Source organism: Protopterus annectens, chromosome 5.part0, assembly GCF_019279795.1.
Source record: "Protopterus annectens isolate FY-2018-M chromosome 5.part0, PAN1.0, whole genome shotgun sequence".
In the NCBI taxonomy this organism is placed as follows: domain Eukaryota; kingdom Metazoa; phylum Chordata; order Ceratodontiformes; family Protopteridae; genus Protopterus; species Protopterus annectens.
This window is the reverse complement of record NC_056735.1, coordinates 1,137,280,333-1,137,302,239: the sequence shown is the minus strand read 5'-3', so window position 1 is coordinate 1,137,302,239 and position 21,907 is coordinate 1,137,280,333. Positions and strand designations below refer to the sequence as shown.

General features: G+C 38.4%; 1 protein-coding gene across 1 annotated transcript in view; it reads right to left on the bottom strand.

Moving 5' to 3' along the window:
- Positions 1-21,907, bottom strand: part of CCDC138 (coiled-coil domain containing 138) — a 1,743,291-nt gene that overhangs the window by 1,554,216 nt on the left and 167,168 nt on the right. Inside the window, exon 3 of the mRNA XM_044070994.1 lies at positions 5,473-5,620. Coding sequence (XP_043926929.1) covers positions 5,473-5,620 — 148 coding nt within the window. The remainder of the gene's footprint in view (positions 1-5,472; positions 5,621-21,907) is intronic.

The window sequence follows — 21,907 nt, the reverse complement described above, 5'->3', positions numbered from 1 at the left end:
AGCAAGCTCAGATGCTCATAAGCCAGTACTTATTATACAGCATGAACTTCTTCTTCTTGTAACATTTGTTAATGTCTGGTATGCACTTCACAGATAAAGATGCTAGTTGTCTACTGATGTACTATGTTCTTCATCTGTAAATATGTTGTAAGTAATTGCTATGTAAATTGTTAATCACTATGTAATCCAATGTAAATACTGTCTGTTTATTTTAACTGTGGAGCTTTTCTCCCAGGGCCTCCGCTGAAAATGGACCTACGTCCAGTCGGACATTCCTGGTCAACAAATTTAAATAAATAAAATAAACAATTTCCAATCATCACTATCTCAAGGATCTGTTATTCAGTATGCAGACAACTCCACTACCATCTGCTCTGCCAACTCTATCTCTGACTTACCCACACTACCTCAAAATGCCTTCTGCTCCACTGAATCCTGGATACACAACCACCACCTAGGCCTGAACCCAAAAAGATCCAAAATCATACTTTTCTTCCCCAAAAAAACAACTCCCTTAAATGGGAACGAGTCCACCATCTTTTCTCTTAATAAATCATTAATCAAAGTAGTTAGCCACACAAAGCTCCTTGGAGTCACTAGTGACAAACATATGAAATTCAACCTTCATACGCAACACAATATTTGTAAAACACATTTTAAACTTGGAACCCTTTATAGACATAATCACTTCCTAAGCTCGTCCACAAGAATGACCCTAGCCACAACATACCTACTACCCTATCTTCTCTATGGTGCCCTCTACTCACTAATATCCAAAGCTCCTCTAAACTCAAACCAGAGACATGCCACAATAAAATCGCTAAATTCGCAACCATCTCCAAATACTCCACCCATCACTGCATTGCTCGCAAATCACTGAAATGGTTTAGAGCTACCAAACTACCACTCCTACTTACAACTAACCACTGCTCACAAAATCCTCTTCAAAACCCAAGACTGTCCTGCTCTGAGCTCTACATTCAACTACTACCTCCCAAACAGGCTACTTAGATTAGAGGATCAGAAGCTCTTGCAGGTTCACAAATCTAACCTCCCACCCGGCCATCTTCTTTACTCATTCTCAACAGCCAAGAGCTGGGATAAGTTACCTCTATCCATTACAGCAACTCAAAATCCCTCCAATTTCAAAACTTTCCTTCATAATCACCTCTCCTCATGCTGGAAGTATACTTGTACCAAGCCCCCCCAATAAGGGTGTGACTCCCTATGTCTTGCCACCACTGTTTTTGTGTTGGTACTACTGTAGAGAGAGTTTATAGGCTCAATAAAATATGTAGATACTTATTTTTCTGCCGATTGTTTAAAATTGTATACTTCTGTTATGGTTCTCTCAACAATGTGCACACACTTATTCTTGTAATTGCTTTTTAATGTCTGTGTAATTTGATCTTTGTAATTTTAACTGTTAATTTTCTGTACTGTGAAGCTTTTCTTCCCGTGCCTCCACTGAAAATGGGTTCTGTTAGGCCCAGTAGATTTTCCTGGTAAACAAAAAAGCAAATAAAATAAAAAAAATAAAAATAAATTAATTTACTGATATTCTTAATAGAGTACACATTCAAATAATAAGTTGTAGACTAGCTTCCCTAGCATCCATAAGAGCCAGTTGTCAAAGACAAGAATTAATATGATCAATAGTTCAAAGTAAGTTGTGAATCAACTCATTTTCCGGGTAAAACATTAACATACATTCAACAATATTTAGTTAATATTATTAATGATAATATGAATATCAAGGCTGAAATGACACTGGCAATATCTTGTGTCATTTTGCAAGATGATGTACACACAAATGCAAAAATATTGTTCTAAATATTCCTTAGTGAATGGTAGAGACGGAGAAAGAATAACATTTTTCACTAAACTACATTTTCAATAAAGGGAAATTGGTTGGACTGGAGTTTAAAAGGGATAAAGTGTAGCTTTTCAGAAACAATTCCCATAAGAGGTACTGTCTATAAAACTTAAAAGTTACACATGGGAAAAGTGAAGAAAGATTTATCCGCTCACACCACTGAATCAAATAATGAACCATTATATTAGTGTGGATGGCCGGCTAAAGAGAATCTACGTGGGGAAAGTGCAGCTAAAAGGCTATGACAACATATGCCCATCTGATAGAGTAGTTAATGTAAAATATCCAGAATGTTCAGAAACGATAGCATGAGATGTGAAGTGTCCACTGAACAAGACCCATAAAAACCCTTACTCTGGCAGATGCCAGAATGTTACCATATCTCTGCTTCACAGTGGGTTATTTGTACTACAGCCATGTAATACCATTAAAAGAATCCAATCAAAAGGTCTGCATTTTCATCACACAAAAAAGTAAGATTCATCGGTATCTTCCCCTGCAAGTTAAACAAAGTGATAGCCTAACATTCTTCAAATTTAACCCTGATGACTATATTGATACTTATAAATTTACTACAGAACTGATCTGCATTGTCCTTTTTGCAAAGGGGCTATAGCATAAACAGGGTATTGGTAAGGTGTAAATTGTCTTGTGGCTCAGTTGTCTTGTATTTCCAATGAATCTATCATCCCAAGAAAAAATGTAAATTAGCAGGATTTTTTAAGAAAAAATAAAGCAACCAGAAATTGATATTGCTGCTAATTCTGTGTTTCATGTCCCTTGTAAATGTACAACATAACATAAAAAAACTTTACAAAAAAGCAAAAGATAGCATAGCAATTTAATTACATGAAGAAAAGAAAATCTTTTTTAAAAATCTTAGTAAAGCAAAGTTTTTAAACAGAAGATGTCATTACAGATCGTCATTTAAAATAAAACCACTGAGAACTAGCTTTAAAATGTCCTACTCTACAAACCTCAACTTATAGAATAAAAGAAAGTAACAGTTATTAAAATAAACTAAATAAAGTAGGAAAATTAAAAATAAACTTCATACTGCAGGTTTATGGCTTAAATCAAAGCTAGTAGCACAACTTGGCTTTTAACAGCCCATAAGCCATTACCCTAGTAATCTCCTATTAAACCTACAGACCTATAAATTATAAGAGATCAACATTTCTTCTTTTCTTTGAATGCATTTTTTCATATGTTTTGTGTGCTTCCTTACTTTTCCTCTTCAAAGATTCTACCAGCAAAGAGAGAGGGATGATTGCAGCAGTTCAGAAAGTCATGACAGTTTGCTGGAACACAGTACAGTCTGTGTAATATGTGCTTTCAGAGATGAAGTGACAGAGAGAGGAGTGTAGCTACAAGGGAAAAAAAATGAAACGACTGCATGCATGAATAAAGCTTCAAAAACTATATAAGAATCAGTAAACCAGTTAATCTACCAACCTGTTGGTGATAGAAGCAGCACCTGGACTGAAATCAGCTATAATGGACTTAAAAGTTACCTACTGGTACCATAGTTGCTGTTGACTAAATTTCTGTGCTGAAAAACAAAATTCTTTCTATTCTGAAAAAATATGTCAGAGCACTTGAAGACAAAATGTATTTTTGTTTCAACATTTACTCTGCAGCTTTACTTTGCGCACACAATGAAAAATTGCAATGTAGTGGATGTTCATCAAAAGTAGCGGCAGATGATTGTCAGTCTGTCACTAGCAAACATTAGTTTTTCAGGGTTCCTATCAGCAGACCAAAGACGCATGTTTTTGAATGCGTCTTGGTTGAACTGCAAAATATCAAAGTGACATGTAAGCGAATTCTTTCCCTGGGAAAGAATTTGCTTGGCCACTTCAGTACTTTGCCATTTTCGGCACTGTACTGCAGTCTCGGAGTTGGTATATTTAAGTAGGGGGGTGTAGGGGGCACAGCCCCCCACGTCGGGGGTGTGTGGGAGGCGAAGCCCTCCCACTTAATCTCATGCTTTAATGTGCTTTTTTTTTGGTTGGAACAGCGATTTTTTTCCCTTGGAAAAAAAACTGTTGTTCTGACAGTTCGGTTTTGTAAGCTTTTGCTTACATAGGGTCGATTAATCAATGTTCGCTTACCTAAGCGTTCGATGATCTAATACAGACCAGTTTTTCATGAAACAGAAACATTAAAGATAGCTGCAAATGTATATTGCAATTAACAGGAGCAGAGCAACAAGCAGTTAATGGCACTTGAAAAACCTAAAATACAAACAGATACCCAAATTATCAGGTGCAGAAAAGATTAAATTCACCGGTATGCCAACTACCTAAAAGACTGCATCATACATCTGCTTAATTAGAAGAGCTTGTAAATTACAGCTCACATACAAAAATTCAGAGAATGATGTACTTCAGCTGTGCAATTTACAAGCAAGTCTGACAAAAATATGCAAACACCAAAACTGTTTCCACCCTCCCTGTGGAAGGGCATTTTTATTACTCTAACAATAGTGTCAGATTAAGAGCGTTCACTGAAATGTAATGTAATGGCCATCTTGCTCTTTCTCTGGGGTGCACCAACATCATATTAAGCAGACCCCCTTTATAACTATAGAAATCTTACTCCACTCACCCCACATGGAAGAAAGCAATAAACACCCAAAGTAAATGACACTTGGTGCCAGCATGCTCAAGCACATGAAGACTCATCTAGAGAAATCAAGCAAGTAAAAATAATCCAAGAATTTCAAACAAAACCCTTTCTCTGTTTCCCTTTGTGGCTCTGATCTTCTTGTAACCAGAAAGGATCCTTCCATCACTGGCTCCTTTTGTTCCCCTACTTCTTCTCTGAGAACACCAAGCAAAGGAGAAGTGAATCACAGAAATCGTTAGCCATCATCTTGCAGCAGTCAGGAGAGTCTTCCTGTTCCTTAACCCTTACCCTGTTAGCCAAAGGGCATGATGCAATACCTGCCATGCTAAGGTCCCACACAAATATGTGTTGGGACATGAATTCATTAAAAAATTACAACTTCTAGCAAAACAGCTATGCTCTGCTTGGCAGGTTTGTGAACTCATAGTCCTTCCACCCACATCTTGTAATACACCTATAGTCTAACTACAAAGCTAGAAGAATGCATATGAAAGTACTTCGCCAGGTTGGTTAGACTAGTGTCAGATTCCACTCCCTCCTTTTTCTGGCTGACCCCCCCCCCCCCATAACTTAGGTCACAGACTGAATCCGCATTGCCTAGACCATAGTCAGAGCTTCAATCCTCTACACTAGAGTCAGCTGTACCGACCCTTTCTCTTTTTGTACCAGAGACTTAAAAACTAAACAGTACCAAGAACCAAGTAGTTGTATGTTAATTAAAATTTCCATCCCCTTCAACACATACACTCTTTCATCACTCATTATACAGGTGCAATAAGGTGTGTTGCTATAGCCATTCACTGCGCTGAAGTTTCAGGCTAATACTACAAAAGAAAGCAGACAGTTCTATGATGTTGCTCAACAGAAAATGGCATCCCTAAAGTAAATCTACTGCTTCAATCACTGAAGCAGACACTGTATATAAATCTTGAGAACTTATTCAGAAAAAAATCCAGGTCTCTTACCATGCTGTGTTTCGTTTAACTGCTTTCCGCAGCTCACGTAAAGCCTTGCTAAATTGTTTTTTTTCACTATAGGAAAGATGAGAGACTGATGATAAAGACTTCAGTGCAGAAGACTGTTCCGACTTTTCAGTTAAGTAGTCACCAATTCCTAAGGAATATGACAAATATATTCAAGTTAAATATACTATAAACATCAAGCTAGTTACCAAATGCAAAAAATAAAGTGCTGTCATTAGCCGACCTCCAAGTAAAACTCCTAGACTAGCATCAGTAGTAGTTTATAAAATTGCATCTATTGAGGCATTGCTTCATAAACAAACAGTAATACTCAAAATACCATTCATTTTTTCTTAAAGTAATAGCAGACCTCATAATACGTTAACACACATTTTTTAAGTCAAAGTGCAGTCACGTCTGAAGACTTGGGCAATAGTTTATAGTTGATGATCTATGCTAATAAATTACTACAGTATTGTCAAAAGCAAAAATCTGTCAGAAGTCAATTTATTTCAGGTACAATTAACATTGTGTAGCAATAAAAACTGTCGTGGAGAAAGTTACTATAATATAGTACTCCTGCACAACTGCCAAGGCTTGAAATCGTAACTTCTAAGCATGTAACTCTTCCTGCAGTTCTTATCAGCAATACTCATCACAGGACATCCATTAGTTCTGTCTGAATTTAAATACAATTTACTCTTGGGACAAGGTGTTCCCGCCCCAAGCATGCACTAGTTTAGTAGACTAGTTTGTTTCTAAAAGAAGCTAGGAACACAACAAATGATAAATAGTAAGCAAGCTAGGCCTTCACATGACCAAAGGCCACAAAACAGATCCCAAACATTGTTGTCTTGGCAGAAGTAAAACCTGCAAGTGAATGCTGGTAACCCCCCCACCCCCCACCCCCCACCCGGGGCATGGATATAAGCAAACAGAAATCCACCTCAGAGTGTAGGAAGAAAAGCATATATCACAGGATATGTGTCTCCTTCACAAAACACACACATCTATGCACAGAACTAAACGCTGTAGGCATAACTACATTAGGAAATTGTTTCTCCACCCTTGCCCAAAGTGGGGACATGCAGGAACAATATAGTGCATCATGTGCATGTGCCATACCCAGTCATATCAGCATATACAGTAAGTGGCCATTACAATACATTAGACTGATGCAACTTTAAAAACTGCTTGTTAGGATTCTATGTTGCAGCACATTCATAGCAAGGATACAGTCAGGAATAGACGGTGACCCAACTGTGTATATTTTTTCATGACCATCTGAAACACAAAGTGCCTTATACTTCCAAGAATATAAAAACTGTCTAAACAAAAGTCTAAAGTAAAGGAACGTAAAGAGCTTGTTCAAACGTAAGAATTATGTAAAAACAAAAATTATGTACTTACAATAATGATACATCTTTCATTATAGTCCATTCAATACATGTGTATCCTCGAGCCACTTGTCGGTTCCAACCTGGCAGTTTTAGTGCTTCAAACATGATCTCCTTTAAGAAATTTCCTTCCCACAATGCCATTCTCCCCTTAGTTACCTCATCGTTTCTCAGACACATAAGGACCTAGACAAAACAAATCTTATATAACCTTTTCTCATTGAATCCTTCAGGTCTTAGAAATGTGGAAGGGGGAAGATGGGTGAGTTGTCATATTGGATGGACTGGAATAAAAGGATCCATCACTATAGTAAGTACATAACTTTTGTATCCTATTCCTTCAATCCGTCTGAGCCGATATGTGGATCAGAGTCCTACACTAAGGTGACCCAAGGTGAAATTATGACAGGACTCCTTTAAGGATGGACTCACTGAAGGACACCCTAGCCCTGGAAGCACAGTCCAGAATGTAATGCTGGATAAAGGTATGCATGGAAGACCAAGCAGCAGCCTCAAAAATGTCATGCAGTGAAGAGTCTCTGAAAAAGTCAGCATAAGTTGCCATGGCTCTCATGGAATGCATACATACAAACATTTCAATCACAGGCATTAATGCCCTTCTAGTATGCCAATATAACACAACAGTTGTTCCCATAACAAGTGTCCAGGCAGGCTGTTCTTAAAAATATGAAGTCCAAAAAGTGAGAACAGTCACCACGAGTAAATCCTTCTATAGAGTAGTCCCAACTCAAGCTCCTGACACACTGAAAATATCCACGATGGAAATGTGTAAAAAATTCATTTATTGGAAACAGAGAATAAGCGCTTTCGCATAGTTAAACTATGCTTCATCAGATACAATGTCATAAAATGATTCCAAAATACTTATACTAAACAACTTTTGGCGGGCTCATTAATTTAAAATGAAGCTTAATTGCCTTTTATCAATTTAAAGCCATCATTACATTCAAATGCAGTTTAAATTCAATCCAATTCATTTTCTAAAGTGCAGCACTCACACTCATCACAAAATATTTCAAAGCATTACCAAAACCCTCTGACTAAACAAAACGCTGCAGACTTCAGACATAAAAAATGCATTTACAAGCTCATAATTCAAAAGTGCATATTTTGAACAAAAGCATTACAACTTGGCAAATGGCATTCAGAAATGAGAACACATCCCTCACAGACTGAGAGTTCTTTCATCAAAATACTATCATGGTGTTCCTTGTCTCTTAACTCATATAAACATAGCTAGAATCCCTTACCTTAATTGTAAGAAAATCTATACAATGCAAGTTATTTAAGACAGTTCCACCATCGGTAAAAAAGCTGCACCGAAGAAGCATCAACAAACTGTTTGCCATTGCAAATTAAACATCATCCTATTCGCTATTAAGGTCACATGTCTGGATTCTCAGTAGGGAGTTCCTCCTGACCTAAAAAGTTGTCCCCACGGTCCTAAAGCAAGACCATAGAGACCGGGAACTAAGAAAATTTAATATAGGTCCAGCATTTAAATACATTCTTCATACTGATCCTACCCACCATGCGTAAGACCTATAAAGATGTATATTTTCTATTACTAAAATTTTATGTCCCACATATAAACTTCAGTAAATAAACATAAAAAATATATAAAATATATATGAGGGAATATATATATCAGTGTAAAACCAAAACCGCTATAAACACATATATTAATTCTCTAGTGATGAAGTAAAAGCAATATCTGTATATTTACACGAACTACAAACTATTTCATATGTACTAGGATAAACCATGTTGCAAAATACACAATTCAGCATTACTATCCTATTGATACTTATTTTACATGAAACATAGAACGTGTTGTGTGTCTAAAAAATTAACAAGAACCTATAAGAAAGTGCTGTATTTACCACTAAATTTACATAGTAGTATACTACACATCATGTTTAGGGAATATACTATACACATGCATATAAATCATAAAACAAACATAACCACATAATCACAAAGCAACAGATATAAAATGTATCTATGGTATAAAAATGTATGTGTAACTATATACCCTTATGGGACAACAATGGCAAGATATTTATTCAAACGACATCTCCATAATGCTTCCTTTGGACATCAAAACCATTCCTGTACATCAGTGTAGCTGAACTCAAAGGGGCAGTTCTAATCCTACATCTCATGGTGGAGGAGTGTCACCCCAAATGAACATGCAGGGTTATATACCAAGACAAATATAGATATATAGGATAACTCAGCTTCTTGACACAGTGCTTAACAACAATGTGTTTATTTTTGAAAATGACTATTATCTACAGGCATGGGGGGTTGCCATGGGCACCCCCTGTGCCAATAGTTATGCTAATTTGGTGGTCTACTGGTGGGAAAAGTTGTTCCTGTTTACCCACGAATCTTCTAGATACATAAGATACTATAGAAGGTTCGTGGATGACATACTTATAGTTTGGGAAGGTACGTCAGATAGTTTTCATCATTTCCTTGGTTATCTACAAACCACAACAGACTTCTTGAGGTTTACAGTGGAGATTTCAAGTTATGAAGTTAATTTCCTTGACGCCACGCTCAGGTTGACAAAAGAGGGTGAAATTGTGACCAGGATTTACAGGAAAGCTGTATGGAAGAATGCATTGTTAGCACCAGATAGCATGCACCCAACCTATACCTTCCGTGGCATAGTCACTAGTCAATTTATAAGAGTATCTAGACTATGTCAAAATAAAGATGATCTTTTGAATGAAGTTAATAATATGGAAACCCTGTTTAGGATAGGGGATATGACATGACTATGGTTAGAAGGGTAAGAAATGAAATTTTTGGAGTTTTAGAACATGATGCTAGTCCGGTGTTCCATATTAAGAATGGATGTAGGATGGGAGCCACTATGGGCCCCAATATCCGTGGAAAAAGGCTTAGTTATGTCATTAAATTCACCAATGAAGTGGAAAGTGTAAGAAGTGTGATTAGGAAGCACTGGAATGTCCTTTCGGTAAATAAAGAAATTAGCAAGATCGTAGGACCTGCACCAACATTTTGCTATAGGAATTGCAATAATCTTAAGAGGCAACTATGTAATGACCGGCAGGTCACGAATATAAGGAAATCCACTAGTCTAGTACTAGGGGACCTGGTCAGAAAGGAACATATCCTTGTTTACACTGCCCAAGGTGCAAGAGCATTAGTAATATACAGACTTATCAACATCCCAGTATGAATTTTGTTTTCAAACCCAAGTACTATGCTGACTGCAACACCAAAATGTGATTTACTTGGCCACCTGTTCTTTTGTACAGCATTTTACGTGGGTCTAACCAAGAGAAGGCTAAGGGACCGTATCTATGACCACCTTTATGAGATCCAAGCAGGATGACACTAATGCTTTGGCCAGGCATATTAAAGAGTGTCCCTCTCATTCTTTCACTTTTAGGGTTTTGGACATAATCATTCCAACTTTAAGAAGAGGTAGTATTGAACAAAGGTTGGCTAGAGCCGAGTTACACTGGATCTTAAAACTAGCGGCACATAATTCTCCAGGGCTGAATGGCTTTATCTCTATTAAACCGATGTTGATTGAACGTAAATAAAGTTGGTTTTTGCTATCTAGAATTCTATAGCCCATACTTCCCTAGTAGTTAGGATATTAAAAGTGGGTATTATCCCCCTTTTTTTCCTCTTAATTTGTGGTTAGCCAACTGGGCATTTCCTTTATCTATAGCTCTATAGGAGTGTGATGTATAAGCATTTAATGATAGGGACATCTTGTCACCTTGGAAGTTGTTGTTTAACATTACAGTATATGCATTACTAAACATCATTAATTTTATACCAGGGCACGTACTCCCTATATTATAGATGTTTACGATGGAATAGATAAGTATAGTACTTAGTTATTCAGGTCATATATACAGGTTTTATATTTTAAATTTTTATTTCATTGCTTATTATATTTTATAGTAAGGGCATGTCTTAATATGATAGAATGGCGTTTTGAGATTAGCCCTTGGTTTGTTATATATACATATGTAGCAAGGGTATGTTTTAGTTGGATAGAATGGTGTTTTGAGTAACCCTTCATCCTATATATCTATATTTGTCTTGGTATATAACCCTGCATGTTCATTTGGGGTGACACTCCTCCACCATGAGATGTAGGATTAGAACTGCCCCTTTGAGTTCAGCTACACTGATGTACAGGAATGGTTTTGATGTCCAAAGGAAGCATTATGGAGATGTCGTTTGAATAAATATCTTGCCATTGTTGTCCCATAAGGGTATATAGTTACACATACATTTTTATACCATAGATACATTTTATATCTGTTGCTTTGTGATTATGTGGTTATGTTTGTTTTATGATTTATATGCATGTGTATAGTATATTCCCTAAACATGATGTGTAGTATACTACTATGTAAATTTAGTGGTAAATACAGCACTTTCTTATAGGTTCTTGTTAATTTTTAGACACACAACACGTTCTATGTTTCATGTAAAATAAGTATCAATAGGATAGTAATGCTGAATTAATTGTGTATTTTGCAACATGGTTTATCCTAGTACATATGAAATAGTTTGTAGTTCGTGTAAATATACAGATATTGCTTTTACTTCATCACTAGAGAATTAATATATGTGTTTATAGCGGTTTTGGTTTTACACTGATATATATATATTCCCTCATATATATTTTATATATTTTTTATGTTTATTTACTGAAGTTTATATGTGGGACATAAAATTTTAGTAATAGAAAATATACATCTTTATAGGTCTTACGCATGGTGGGTAGGATCAGTATGAAGAATGTATTTAAATGCTGGACCTATATTAAATTTTCTTAGTTCCCGGTCTCTATGGTCTTGCTTTTAGGACCGTGGGGACAACTTTTAGGTCAGGAGGAACTCCTACTGAGAATCCAGACATGTGACCTTAATAGCGAATAGGATGATGTTTAATTTGCAATGGCAAACAGTTTGTTGATGCTTCTTCGGTGCAGCTTTTTTACCGATGGTGGAACTGTCTTAAATAACTTGCATTGTATAGATTTTCTTACAATTAAGGTAAGGGATTCTAGCTATGTTTATATGAGTTAAGAGACAAGGAACACCATGATAGTATTTTGATGAAAGAACTCTCAGTCTGTGAGGATGTGTTCTCATTTCTGAATGCCATTTGCCAAGTTGTAATGCTTTTGTTCAAAATATGCACTTTTGAATTATGAGCTTGTAAATGCATTTTTATGTCTGAAGTCTGCAGCGTTTTGTTTAGTCAGAGGGTTTTGGTAATGCTTTGAAATATTTTGTGATGAGTGTGAGTGCTGCACTTTAGAAAATGAATTGGATTGAATTTAAACTGCATTTGAATGTAATGATGGCTTTAAATTGATAAAAGGCAATTAAGCTTCATTTTAAATTAATGAGCCCGCCAAAAGTTGTTTAGTATAAGTATTTTGGAATCATTTTATGACATTGTATCTGATGAAGCATAGTTTAACTATGCGAAAGCGCTTATTCTCTGTTTCCAATAAATGAATTTTTTACATATTTCCATCGTGGATATTTTCAGTGTGTCAGGAGCTTGAGTTGGGACTACTCTATAGAAGGATTTACTCGTGGTGACTGTTCTCACTTTTTGGACTTCATTACTACCCCTTCTTGTTTTTGGTGAGAACGTCTTCGGTATTGAGTTGTGTTTTCTACTTTTACTGTTCTTAAAAATATCTAAACTAGTGCTTACTTTAATGTAATTTGGAAGTCTGTTGCATGCATCAGCTGCTCTCTCAGAGAACCAGTTAGTACACTTCTCATTCCTATAGTATCTTCTACCTAGGTTGTCTGATTCATAAATTGCTACTAGGCTAATAACCAGTGTGTGTGTGTGTGTGTGTGTGTGTGTGTGTGTGTGTGTGTGTGTGTGTGTGTGTGTGTGTGTGTGTGTGTGTGTGTGTGTGTGTGTGGCTTTCTTAGCCTAGCCAAGTTTTTCGAAAGAATAATGATGCCGTGTATCCAAATAAGACACTGAGGGAGAGTCATTTATAAACTACCTCTGTCCATAAGGGACATGGGTGCTAGGCCCAGTGTAAATTTCTTATTCTCCATTCACTGGTCTAGGTTGCGCTTAAACTGGGTAATAGAGCTTCACATGGATGGGAAGCCTGTTCCACAGGAAAGGCAGTCTTTGGGATACAAATCTGTCTCTACATCATGCTCTGTTTAAGTCACAGACAAAACTCAGATCCCTAGACCTTGTACTTCTGGCACTCTGACTTACAAATATGTAGCAGATTCATAAGTGTGGAGTTTGCAGATGCCTTGTAAACCAGGTACAGATCACTCCTCAACAATCTATAGGAGACTAAGTAGACAGAAGGGGCTTTAAGGTGCTCTGCATAAGGCAGGTTTGTTACACCTTGTATTCTTTTTGTAAGCAACCTCTGAGGTTCGCTCTAGTTGATGCATAAAGGCAGCATTGCACTCAATGATTGGTCTGATAAGGGCAGATCATTCTCTACTACCTTTTGACAACCCCAAACATTCTTAGAGTTAGTTGTCCCTAAATGTTTTACAGTATATACCTAAATAAGATCTCCTCTTAAATATCTAAATATCTATACGAGACACTGTAAAATTTTAAGTTAGTCTTTCATAATAACAAATTTTCACATCCATGGATGCCTTTGGTATATTTCACGTGCATTCTTTCTAGTTTACTCATGCTTGTTTTCTTATAAGGTTTCCATATTGTTATTCCATACTCAAGTTTGGGTCTAATGTAATTAACAAGCAATGACTTCATCATTTCTGATTTCCTAGACTTTATAAATCTTTTTATGCATCCTATAGTTCTAAAGGTATCATTAAGCAGTTGCTCGATACGATTACAAAAACTCAAAGCAGGATCTATTCATATATCCAGGTCCTTAAATGAATCGACAGTTTCAATTACTGTATGCTGTATTAAATATTAATCTTTCAAGTTATGTCTCACAAATATCATATACTTAGGCTTTGATGTATTTGTTAGCATACTATTCTCATGTGCCCAAAATGGTCAATTTAGTCAAGTTCTTTTGCAGACATGCGTTATCTGTAACACATGTAATTAGTCTACCCAATTTCAAGTCATCTGCATACAGACTGCAGAATACCTCAGATGAAAAAAAAATAGGTCTGAAAGATACAATCTAAAGAAGTATGGGACTAGGGCAGAGCCTTGTGGATACCCTGACTGTAACCATGAAAGTCACCTCGCCAATTGCTTGTATGACGCTTGCCATGCAGCTATCCATCTTATCAAGAGTACATCGATAGCTAGTTGTTCTAATTTATTGATCATAATGTCCATGCCCCCAAGGCAACATGAGACAGCAGGTAGTATGGCAAGCAGCAGGCTTACCAATGGGCATGTCAGTGACAGTAAAAATGCAGTGCACAATGGGCAGTGCCTTTATAATTGGTTTGTGTGGACCACTGCCCCTTCATAGTGTCTTGGGAACATTATCTAAAATGCATAATGGAGTATAAACGTGACTACAGTAGCAGTGATCTTTTGGTTTAGTAGAAAGAGGGCAAATTAAATGAAAAGTTGCTAAACCTTTATGAAAGATTACATTCTGTGGAGGTGGAAACGTAACTGTTTATGTACATCCAGGAAATACAGTATATATTCTCCTTTGTTCTCATACAGAGGAAAGAAGACTTGTAAATGAATGGGCTGAGAAATATTAGACTCAGAAGCAACTCTGGAAACAAATGAAGGATTTGTCCACAAGGAAACTGTGTCTTTATGGAAGATCAAGAAAGGAGGAGAGGAAGGCACAGTATGGAGTTTTGAATATTTTCTTGCAGATGTAATAAAGAAATCTAAGCTCTGCTGAGGACACTTGTACGAAAAGCAGTTTAGTGAAACCTTCGAGTACAAAATTCAGGCCCCAGGTAGGAATTGGATATCTAACTAGCAGTCTCAACAGGAAGAAGCCTTTAACAAAGGACTTGAAAAGATGATGTGAAGCCAGAATGTGCTCTCTTGAAAGTCAATGTGAAAAGTGGAAATAGCTGCCAGCTGGAATTTGATGGCGGAGAAACTAGAACTTAAATCAAACAGAGAGGCAAGAAATCATAGAATGTCTTCTACAGGGGCCGAAAAAAGTTCAATGCTTTGTAGAAAGGCCCAAGAAATGAATCTTCTCCACTTAGTGCAATAACTCGTTTGGGTGGAGAATTTTTGAGAAGCTGTTAGAATCCTGACCACATCCTCAGGAAGCACCTCATCTTCAGCTATCATTAAAAATGTAGAAACCAAGTGGATAGTTTCAAACTGTGAAGCTCCCCTGAAGAGTGAATGATCAGATAAATAACAGAATCCAGGAGGCTCCATTAAATGACACCTTAGAAGGAGAAACCAATTTGTCTGGGACAAAAGGGGGCTATGAGGATTACTGTTGCTTTGCAACTGAGGGCTTTTTGCAGAAACCTGGACATCTGCAGAAGTGGAGGCTAAAGAAGCCTGGGGGACTATAAGAGAGAGAGTCTCCCAAGGTGAATGTCACAGAGTGGGTATCAATGGAAAGTTATTTCTGCATTTGGTGTTGTGAGGGGTGACAAAGTGCAGCAAGGGTGACACAGCAAATGAAAAATTTTGCTGGCTCTTGACAGACTGATTGACTACTTGTAAGGCATTAGGTGATGTCTGCTCAGCCTGCCTACCACACAACATAAAGGGATGAATCTGGTTCTCCCTTGCTTGTACTTATACTAAACTATAGTCATGTTATCTGTATGGATGGATATCATGCCCTAAGGAAGACAGGCTTCAACTCTAAGGCATTTATGTGAAGATTGGCCTGTGGACCATTCTCCCCTCATAATGCTACCCCTACGCACACCACAAAAAATAAATAAAATCAAACTACATTTTTAAGAAGTTTTTACAGTAAAGTAAAAAATAGAACTACATACTTAAATGAATGATAAGTCATTTGATAGTCTAATAAACACAATTTCTAGCATCAAATAAAAGTATTTCACGTAAAAAGTAATGCTTCTGTCATAAAATATGGAAGTTTTTTCATCCAAAGTGAACTTACCTGCCCAGCAACAGAGAAACTCTAGCCAGCTGCCAGTCCTCCAAAGCCAACAAGACCGTTCTTCTCAGCAGGAATGCTTTGAAGGGCTTGGCATCTAGACTGCTGGTTTTCTACAGCTCTGCTTAGTCAGTGGTCATATGGATGGTGCCCTCAGGCCTTGGAAGCTGGTCGTCTGAATCACCCTGTGCAAGATACAACCCATATAGCTATGACTACTGCAGCCATGGTTAAATGATGAATATCTTGCAATACTTCCCTCTATTCATGTGTGTTTCTTCATGTGAGTAATTGAGGACATGCAGCACATAATACGCCTGCTTGGTCTAGACACTGGTATCGCAATGACTGGACTATCCCCCTCCACTGCAGATGGGCAAGCTAACACTGGTTCTTCACTCCCTCCCTTCCCATTCATCCAGCACCCCAAGCAGCTAAACAAACCATCCAAGACATTGATTTGTCTCTCTATTTAACAAACTTCCTTGATGGCCATCCTCATGGGGGTATACACTTCATAACAGCCCCCCCCAAAGTAGACCCAAACCTTGAAAAGATGCCAAACTTGTAGTGCAACATCAAGTCATTCAGGTAAAACCAAGCTGCTGCACAGCAAATACCATCTAATGAGGTATTATATAAAATGCTGTGGAAGTAGCCTCTGTTCTATCAGCAACCATTTTTGTTAAGTGTTTTCCCCCTATGCTTACTGAACATCAAGCCTCTCCCAATTTTACTTGAGTTTATTCAATTCTCTATGGTGAGGAGACATTTAGAATACTGACTTAAAAGCCATCTTTTGGGGTCATCATTCAGAAGGCCATGAGAGTTGCTCCTGTCCTCGCTGACATCCCAGTTATGAAGACATTTATAAGGACTTTAATCCCACTCCTTGGGTGGACATGGCAAGTGAACCATATCACCACCAGGACTGAAACATCTTCCTTCTACAAGTACATGCCTCTGCACACTCACTATCAAGGCTACCAGTCATCAGTTGCTTAGTGAGTCTAATGCTTTCCCCCAGGCTGCATCTTTTGCATCTTAACCCTTCCACTGAGAAGACTGGTACATTCAGTGGCCGGATCTACTCCACCATCACACCCAACCCTTGCCATATCAGTCAGTCAGTTGGCCACCTGTGACACTAATTTGCTTGAGCTTTATCCCTCTTGGCCAATGCAGCTAGCTTGTTCCAGCAGAAATAATGAGCTTTTGATGGTAAAGGTAAAGTTCTTCCATGCTTCTAATGGTAAAAGGCAAAACTGCATTTGATTTTGGATTGGAGTTATTGATTTAAGGTTTGATTACTTCCATTGTTTATCTGCACTCTTATATTGCATTTTGTTTTGTTTAGTTTTTTGTTCTTTTTGGAGTTTTAAGAGGTCTTGGCTAGGGTCAATTAGAAAATAATTATTTTGCAGACAGTGAATAAAATCCAGCTAATTAGTGGGAAGAGCTGAAAAACACCATTCCTCAGTTAACTACAAGGATTTAGTGGCATATTTAGCTACACTGCTGTGCGACTTGCTGGTCTCCACCTGAATATTGATTATCTCCATCTGCATTTGAATTTTCCCATCCACCTACCCTACTCCTGCTGTGCATTTAAACTTGTTTTTTGTGTTGCCCTCCCCTACTATAAATCTGACTTTGGACACTCATCCCAGTCTCATCTCATCAGCTCATTCTACTGAGCACTGAGAGATCAGCTGGGAAGCCCCCCCCCAAAAAAAAAGTCTCAAACTTGAATTTTCTGTTGAGTGTTTTTGTACTGAACATCTGCACTTTTTGACTTTTTGCAGTCTTTAGTTGGAACTGCCTTGGTTCCACTTTAGTGAGAGTAGAGGGACCTCAAGTAATTTTCTGGCCCGGGAGTGTGAAGGAAAGAAGAGTGTGCTGTTTTGAATTGGCCAGAGGGGGTTGGTTGGTTGTTTTTTTTTTTTAATCAAATCTCCTCTGCTATTTAAGGGTTACAGTTGCACAACCCTTTGCACATACCCCTACAAGCAAGCAAATACTTACATTACCATGGCTTCTGTTTCAACATTTGTTTTTGCATTGCTTTGTGTCAGCTGCATTAATTGTTTCTATGGTGAATATCTGAACATTTTGATCGTTGTTTACAATTTTTAGTTATAACTGCTGCTCTCCACACAGCTGCACCTATAAGTGATCTGTATAGTAGACACTGATATCTGCAGCATAATTACCCCTTGCAATCTGTGCAGATTCCAAATCGGTGCAAGTTTCCCTTAAAATATCCTCACTGTCAAGACAAATTTCAATTATTAGAGCATCTAGTTTATGCATAGTTCAGCATTGCTCATAGAGTTCCTTATGTTACCGACCTATTCAATATTTAAATTTTCCTCACTCCTGCCTAGTAGTTCTGCACCCATGGATATGCACTTCCTGACTCTGTCTCTCTCTCTCTCTCTGTGGCCAGTCTGGTTGAGATAGGTATTCTGAGGCATTGTAGCAATTGCCTCATGTACACTGGCAACCCACTTATTCTTATTAAAACAGATAAAAGTATGTGAGAGGTGTAAATACAATTTAACCCTAAAGGAAAAACTCAAACAGCCAAAATTAATCCTATAGAGGTTGTCACCAAGCCTACTGCACAGGATAAAGACCTTATACATAAAACAACTTATGCTGAGGCACTTGCACGTAACCTGCCTAAAACTCTAACACCTCCTGCACAGCACAATCAAAAAAGGGTCTTCAGCCATCATGTAAACACTCCTTTAAACCACCACCCACAGCTAGACGCACATTACAATGCCTCTACTGCTAAGTTCTTAAGGCAAACCAGTGCACAGTTTATCATCTCTAGGTGTTTGGATATTGGCAACAACCTTTTCCACTACCATAGTGCCTTTTTTAGGCAATTCCAAACTGAAAAACCTCCCGACTTTACTGAACATATGAAGGAATATCTGAAGGTGGTAATCCTCAGTGCTGTAAGTATTAACAAGAAACTCCACTCCCAGTAAGCGCCTCTCTTCACAGATAGTGTAGATATCCATGTAGGAACAAAGACATGGTTAGAAGTCACACACAGTACCCTGGCCTTGCAAGGTTATAATGCCTTTCACACCTTTAGGTCAGCTACTGCACAGGAGGGAACTAAAGGTGAACGAGTCTCAGTCTACATTAAAAACAATCTCACATCCAAATTAAAGTGTATGACCCACTGGAACTCACATGTGCAACTCACCATAAACAGGATCTCTTACCATATGCTTGCAACCCATAGGTCATACTCCATGTCCCAGGAAGCCCATACTACCTATTTCCATGTACTAGAGTCCCTCATAGTTCAACTCAAGATGATCTTCATGGGGGTTCTCAACCACTCCTCTACAGATTGAGAATACTACACCACTTCTAATACACAAGCCCAGTGGTCTAAACTCTGATAATACCAACATCCTATAACAGTTGGTGTACTCTCCTACCAGGGGTACAACCATCCTTGATCTTGTATTCATAAACATGGGGAAGCAATGTTCCTCACCCAATGTAATGCCCTTGCTCATCAGATCTAACCATAAGGCAGTATTACTTGAAAAAATATTAAATCTGGGGACCCAGTGAAACCAGAAACCTTTAGGAACTATTCCAGAGTTAACCTCTCTCAGTAAGTGACACCTTGGCTAAAGTTCAAGCACCCCCAAACCCAGTAAACACCATAGCATACACCGAGCTATTTACAAAATCACTGTAGAGCCTTACTGATAGCTGTATAGAGCAAGCTGCGTCCTCTCATAAGAATAAGATAAAACTCCAAGGCCATTTATATCATCCCCTTCTCCCACAAGCCAATTCCAGCCACCATCATTCAAAAATAATTATCCAAACTCAAACCTACCATACTAGCGGCAGATAATCTTCCCACGGGATACCTTTAACTTGTATCCCAGGCCACAGCTTTCCCCATCTCACTACTAATAAACAGATCCATCAAAGAAAAAAACTGTCCAGTCTTTGTGGAAGGCCTCAATCATCATTCCCCTTCACAAAGGGGCCCCCTCTACTGACCTCTCTAACTACCGTCCCATCGTAATCCTCTCACCCCTATCTAAGATCTTAGAAAAATGTATCCACCACCAACTCCTCACCTACCTTCTCTTTAACCATCTCCTCTTCGCATTCCAACATAGATTCCGTTCAACCCACAGTACCACCACCGTCCTAACTGACTTCACCAACAAAGTACAGTTTTGTACCTACCATAAATGTAGATGTTCGAGGATCCACATTGCTGCAGTCCTAACCATTGGGTAGTCCGCTGTCCCAGTCGGCCCGAATACCAAATATGGGTCAAGGCGCATTAGTCTGACGCCAGGACGCCAGGGTACTAATGCGCATGACCGACGCCATATCCTCAGTCTTTTCTTGCCCCAGATGTCAGAAGACCCTAAAAGACAAGGCCAACACCAAAACAAACACTCCTGCACCAAAAATATGTACAATATATACAAAATTACAAGAGTACAACCTCACCCACACAACCACCCCTAACCACAGAGGGCAGCAATGTGGATCCTCGACATCTACATTTATGGTAGGTACAAAACTGTACTATGTTCTTCATTCCACATTGCTGCAGTCCTAACCATTGGGTAGAATCCCAAAGCAGAGGTAAGGGAGGCTGGCAAATCATAAAGAAGCAGGAGCTGTCAACATGCCCTGCAAAATAGCTGTGGCAAAACCAGCCCCAGATTTAGAGTAGAGAGGAAGGTGGTAATGCTTAGAGAAAGTATGCACTGAACTCCAAGTAGCTGCCTCCAAAATATCCTTAGTTGCCACCCCTTAGAAATGCTGTTGAAGTGGCAGTAGCCCTAGTGGAATGAGGCCTAATCCCAGCTGGAATCTCCTTGCCATGATGGGAATAACAAAATGCAATGCAAAACCCAATCCACTTAGAAATAGTTTGTTTTGACACAGGCTTGCCCTGAGAACTCAAAGCAAAAGAAACAAACAACTGCTGAGACTGCCTGAAATCCTTGGTCCTGCTTAAATAATAACGCAACTGCCTCTGTACATCTAAAGTGTGCAAAATCTTTTCCCCCTTATTTTGGGGATCTGCATAGAAAGTAGGCAAATGAATAGTTTGGTTTAAAGCCACACTAGAAACCACCTTAGGCATAAAAGAAGGATTAGTACGTAATGATACCCTATCCTTATGGAAAATCAAAAAAGGCTCTACATAAGGGCCTGCAGAAACCCTTCTTGCAGAAGTAATGGCCAACAAAAAGCAGTCTTCCATGACAAGTATTTTAATTCAGCAGTGGCTCAAAAGGTTGTAGAGTAAGTTTCTCCAACACAAAATTGAGATCCCAAGCAGGAGTAGGAGCTCTACGTGGGGTCTTATATTCTTTGCCCCTCTAAGAAATTGCTTGAACAAAGGATGCGAAAACAATGGTGGGTCACAATCATAGTGAGCTGAAATTGCTGCAGCATGAATCTTAATGGAAGAGAAAGACAAACCTTTGTCCAATAACTCAGTAAGATATTGAAGAGCCACACTCAAATTAGGCTCAGAAATCTCCAAATTCTTTGCTGCACTCCAAAATAAAAATCTCTTCCATTTTCATGCACTTTCCTTGTACTAGGTCTTCTGGCTTCCATAATCACATTTAAAACTTGTTGAGGAAGTTGAGACCTGCTGTGTTTCAAAACAGAATATGCCAGGCTGTTAGATGAAGAGAATGAAGCTTGACATTGAGCAGGTGACCGTCCCTCTGAGACAACAGGTGTGGAATCAAAGGTAAAGGCCATGGAGGCTTCCTTACCAGACTCCTCAGTAATGGGTACCAGTGTTGCCGAGGCCAATCTGGAGCTATTAAAATCATCCTTGGCTTGTCTTGTCTGACCTTTAGGAGCACCTTTGGGAGAAGAGGCAGAGGTGGAAAGGCATACACAT